Source organism: Stenella coeruleoalba (genome assembly GCF_951394435.1).
Source record: "Stenella coeruleoalba genome assembly, chromosome: X".
NCBI classification, from domain to species: Eukaryota; Metazoa; Chordata; class Mammalia; order Artiodactyla; family Delphinidae; genus Stenella; species Stenella coeruleoalba.
The window spans coordinates 66,399,431-66,404,401 of record NC_137152.1 but is presented as its reverse complement, the minus strand read 5'-3'; the positions used below and the strand labels follow the sequence as shown (position 1 = coordinate 66,404,401).

Below are 4,971 nucleotides of genomic sequence, written 5' to 3'. Positions count from 1 at the left end.
GAGCGGCTGGTTAAGTTTCGGTTTCCTGAGGTTTCGTTTCTCAATTGAAGATACTTAAGACGGGGCCATGGTTACAAAAAGAAATAGTGCAAACAGGAAAACTGATGCAACCCTAGCAGCGCTGCGGCCTCCACCAGCCCAACGGCAGGGCGGCGGGAGGCTGTGTGCCCAACTCCGGGCGGCGCTCCCAAATGTGGCAACCCAGCGCCGCGCCCTGGAAGGGCCCTTTTTCGGCCCTTCTCCTCCGAACAAAAAAGAAACTCCAGGATAAAGCACAGACTGAATGCAGGGCGTCAATTCAGTCTTATTCCCACCAAAGTAGAACGCAGTCCCCTCATTCCCCCCTTTCTCATGAACCAGAGGAGCCAATCTTGGGTCCTCAAGGCTCAGTTTCTTCAATTTCTGAGGTCTCGCAGGGCTGAAATTGTGTTCTTAATATCATTAGCTGGACTGTATTTATTCTTTCGCGAACAAAATCCATGACTTTACTGAGTATGCAGGGGCCTATAGTGAAGAGGAGAAGGAGGCATAGCAGAGGGCCCAGGATGGGGAGGAGGTAGGGGAGCATCCCATGAAATCCTGACCAAAGGGGGTTATCCGCTAATTCTTGCCGGCGGCGAGCTAGGTCTTCCTGGAGCTGGTGGATCTTGGTTCTTACAATGCCTGATTTATTTGCATAGAAACAACATCTTTCTTTTAGGGCAAGGCATATCCCACCCTGTTCAGCTGTCAGCAAGTCTAAGCCCCTCCTATTTTGTAGGACTACCTCGGCCAATGAATCTAATTGGTCCTGTAAGTCCTGAATGGTACCAGAGAGGGCTCCTATATCTTCTATTAATTGCCTAGATAGCTGATTATAGGAATGAAGGGAAACCCCAAGGCCTATACTTCCTGTGGCCACAGCTCCCGTAATTCCTAATCCTACCAGGAGGGGTATGACTGTAATGGCTCGTTTGGTTCTCCCTGCCCAAAGGTCAAAGCTGGGAATGGGCAATGGGGTGTCTCCCGAGATCAGGTCTACATTGGGGAGGAGGGTGGCTAGGGTGCAGACCCCTGTCCAGTTCGGGGGTAAATAGGTGTATGCTATGTTATTTCCGCAGACAAAAACAGTGGTGTTAGGACTACAGAGGGAGGAGTTCACGGGGATATACTGATTACATCTAGTGGATGAAAGGATTCCCAAGTCAATACTGGCGTTAGAGAGGGAATCGTTCTTGACAAAGCACGAGGTATTAAAGGTGGTTGAAAATTCTGAAAATTGTATGGGGAATGGCTCGGGGAGTAAAGTAGGGGTACATTGTTCGTTGATATTTAAATTGGCGAAGGTGGGGATGGCTATAGGGCGGGGCGGTCCTTGTGGAAGGCAAAGCCAGCAATCCTGTGCTAAGTTGGGGTTGGTAGCATTCAAAAGTATAAAAGTAGCTTTTAGTATAATCATGGTCCGGGGGTCCAATTCAGAGGGATTGACCTTAGGGAGAATTAGGGGGTGGTAGTTAAGCTTTGGGTACAGATGTCGATAGACCTCTTCTATTTGTCTTCGGGTTTCTATCTGGCGTATTCCGTCCTGGGGCCCCCCCACCGTCTGACATATGTAAGGGGGCCCTGATATTCCAGCATACCGGGGTCCCGGGGGTGCCAGTGCATCCAGCCTGAAGGTATATATTACCTTCATTAATGGTGGGGCTTTTATTATTCTGTAGTATGTCAGTGAAATAAGTCTGGTTATTGGCCCCTATACATTGTTGGTAAGAGGAATAGCACATGCTATGCATTGATTCCTGGAAGGTAGAACAGGGGCAAGTAGCAGGTTCACGAGGAGGGAGTGGGTATGGCTGAGGGTTACGGTAGCATTTCCAGCCTGAAGGGGCCCCGGTAACCCCATATGTCTGCTCAAGATATGCAATTATGCCCCCGCAGTTCTGCATAAGAGCATGAGCATGGGGGGGGAGCAGGAGTCTCGCTAGTACCTCCCCTACAGTCGCACGGTGCACCATATAGTTGTTGCATTAAAGTATTTTTATCGGGGGGAGGGTTGAGTCCTCCCCTCGTGGCCCAAGGATTGAGGGTTAGGACTATCATTAGGGCTATCAGCAGTACCTTGGTCATCATGTGGGAGGGTACGGCGCAAGGTCAGTTTGAGGGGATTGTCCTTACTCCGGTCAACAGTCCAGGTGACGTCAGCTTTAGTGGACTTGATGAGGTCAGAAAATGGATCCACCGGCTTGACGTGGGTGTAATGGATCCAGGCAGCTATGCTGTCCACCTTGATGGCCGTCAGCGTTGTCAGGATGATCTGGTAAGGTCCTTTCCACCTGGGTTCTAGGGTCTCTTGTCGATGGCGTTTGACAAGGACCCAGTCACCTGGCCGGAGCTGGTGTGGAGTAGGCGGGGGTCCTGTTGCATATAGCTCTTTTAGTTTGGGCCAGATTGTCTCGTGTGTCTGTTGTAAGGCTTGGAGGGAAGACAGGAGATTATTTTCTGGGTCCAATTGGATAAGGTTAGTCTTTAGGTTAGGGATGATAGGAGGAGGCCTACCATGCATTATTTCGTAGGGAGTAAATCCTAGCTTATAGGGGGAATTTCGCACCCTAAACAGAGCGTAGGGGAGTAGGACTACCCAGTTAGCACCAGTCTCCATGGTCAATTTAGTCAAGGTCTCTTAGAGTTCTATTCATTCTTTCTACCTGTCCTGAACTCTGGGGGCGGTATGCACAATGTAATTTCCAATTAGCCCCAAGTATGGAAGCCAGATCTTGACTTACCTTAGAAACGAAGGCTGGCCCGTTGTCGGACCCTATCATAACTGGAAAGCCATACCTGGGCAGGATCTCTTCTAGTAGTTTCTTAGCTACTATTTGTGCAGTCTCTTTCTTGGTTGGGAATGCCTCAGTCCAACCTGAAAAGGTATCTATAAACACCAGTAAATATTTATACCCATATTTGCCAGGCTTTACCTCCGTGAAGTCCACTTCCCAGTAGGCTCCGGGCTGGTTTCCTCTTTCCCGGATGCCAGTGGTTGACGGGTGGGTGCTGGCATTATGGAGTTGGCAGACTGCACAGTCAGCAACCAGTTGTTCAGTCTTCTCGGAGACATTTTTAATTTTAAGTCCAGTCTGCCTGATGAGATCCTGTAGCCGTCGGGTGCCCAAGTGGGTGCTATGGTGGATCCGTTCAAGGACCAGGGTTCCTAGTTTCTCAGGAAGGAGGATATTGTTCTTAGCGTCCCACCACCATCCGTCTCTAACCTGGGTTAGAGGGAGCTTGCTCATCCATCTGATGTCATCCTCCGAGTAGTCGGGTTGGGGCGGTAGTTCCCGGGGCCCTGGATCCGGCAGTTGCAGGGGAAGTAATGGTATTGGAGTGTGTGCCGCCTTTCGAGCCATCTGGTCTGCCAAATTGTTGCCTCGGGCGACTGGATTCGTGGGTTTTTGATGCCCCGGGCAGTGTACAATGGCTAGCTTTTTGGGTTCCCATATGGCCGCTAGCAAGGCCAGGATTTCCTCTTTGTTCTTGATGTCTTTGCCCTCTGCTGTGAGTAGTCCCCGCTCTCGGTATATTGCCCCATGTATATGTGCGGTAGCAAAAGCATACCGGCTGTCTGTATATATGGTGGCTTTTTGGCCTTTGCTCATCTTGAGAGCTTGGGTCAGGGCAATTAATTCAGCTTTTTGGGCTGAGGTCCCAGGGGGGAGAGTCTCTGCCCATATCACCTCAGTCTCTGATGTTACTGCTGCCCCCGCATACCTCTGACCTTGCTGGACAAAGCTGCTGCCGTCAGTGAACCATGTGACTTGTGCATCCGGTAGGGGCTGGTCACGTAGGTCTTCCCGAACCCCATGGATCTGGGCCAGTACCTCTGCACAGTCATGGAGTGGGGAGTCTAAATCTGGGTCAGGTAATAGGGAGGCAGGGTTTAATGCCCGTGGCGGAGTGTAGCTGATTCTGAGGGGATTTAACAGTAGACCCTGGTAGTGGACCAGTCGAGCATTGCTCATCCATTGGTCGGGAGGCTGTTTGAGAACCCCGTCGATGGCGTGGGGGGTGATGACATGCAACTCCTGTCCCATAGTTAGTTTGTCAGCATCCTTTACCATTAGGGCCGTGGCGGCGATCATCCGGAGGCAAGGAGGCCAGCCGGCAGCCACTGGGTCCAATTTCTTTGATAGGTAAGCGACAGGCCTGGGCCAAGGACAGAGGGGCTGGGTCAACACGGCCTTAGCTATGCCTTTGCTTTCATCCACAGAGGTGGAAGGGTTTGGAGACATCAGGGAGACCCAGGGCGGGTGCGGATAGCAAGGCAGTTTTGATCTGCTGAAATGATTGCTCAGCCTCCTCTGTCCATTTAAAGGGCGTCTGCTCTTTGGTGGCTAAGTATAGCGGTTTGGCCATTTCAGCAAATTTGGGTATCCATAAACGGCAGAACCCCACTGACCCCAAAAATTCCCTCACCTGTCGAGGCATGGTGGGTCTGGGGATGCGGAGGACGGCTTCCTTCCATGCATCTGTGAGCCATCGTTGCCCCCCTTTCAATAGGTACCCCAGGTAAGTTACCTCAGGCCTGCAGATCTGCGCTTTCTTGGCAGAGGCCCGGTATCCCAGGGTGCCGAGAGTCTGTAGGAGGTTTCTGGTTCCCTGCAGGCAGGCTTCAGCGGTTTCAGCAGCTATTAAGAGATCATCAACATACTGCAGGAGGGTTACATTGGGGTTTTGTCTCTGGTACTCACTGAGATCCTTGTGTAGGGCCTCATCAAACAAGGTGGGCAAATTTTTGAATCCTTGGGGAAGTCTGGTCCAGGTGAGTTGTCCGTTTATGCCTCTCTCGGGATCCAACCATTCAAAGGCAAAGAGTTCTTGACTTTTGGGCGCCAAGGGTAAACTAAAAAAGGCATCTTTGAGGTCCAGCACAGTATACCATTGTTTTTCTGGACTAAGGGCGCTCAAAAGAGTATATGGATTGGGCACAGTAGGATG

At 51.0% G+C, this 4,971-nt stretch overlaps 1 protein-coding gene across 1 annotated transcript; it reads right to left on the bottom strand.

The window, feature by feature from the left end:
• Positions 1-379: 379 nt before the first annotated feature.
• Positions 380-1,672, bottom strand: LOC307180607 (syncytin-1-like; the record flags this gene model as incomplete). The annotated part of the gene is made up of 1 exon (XM_079910979.1): positions 380-1,672. One exon carries the CDS (start codon positions 1,670-1,672, stop codon positions 380-382), a length of 1,293 nt encoding a protein of 430 aa, XP_079767105.1.
• Positions 1,673-4,971: the final 3,299 nt, after the last annotated feature.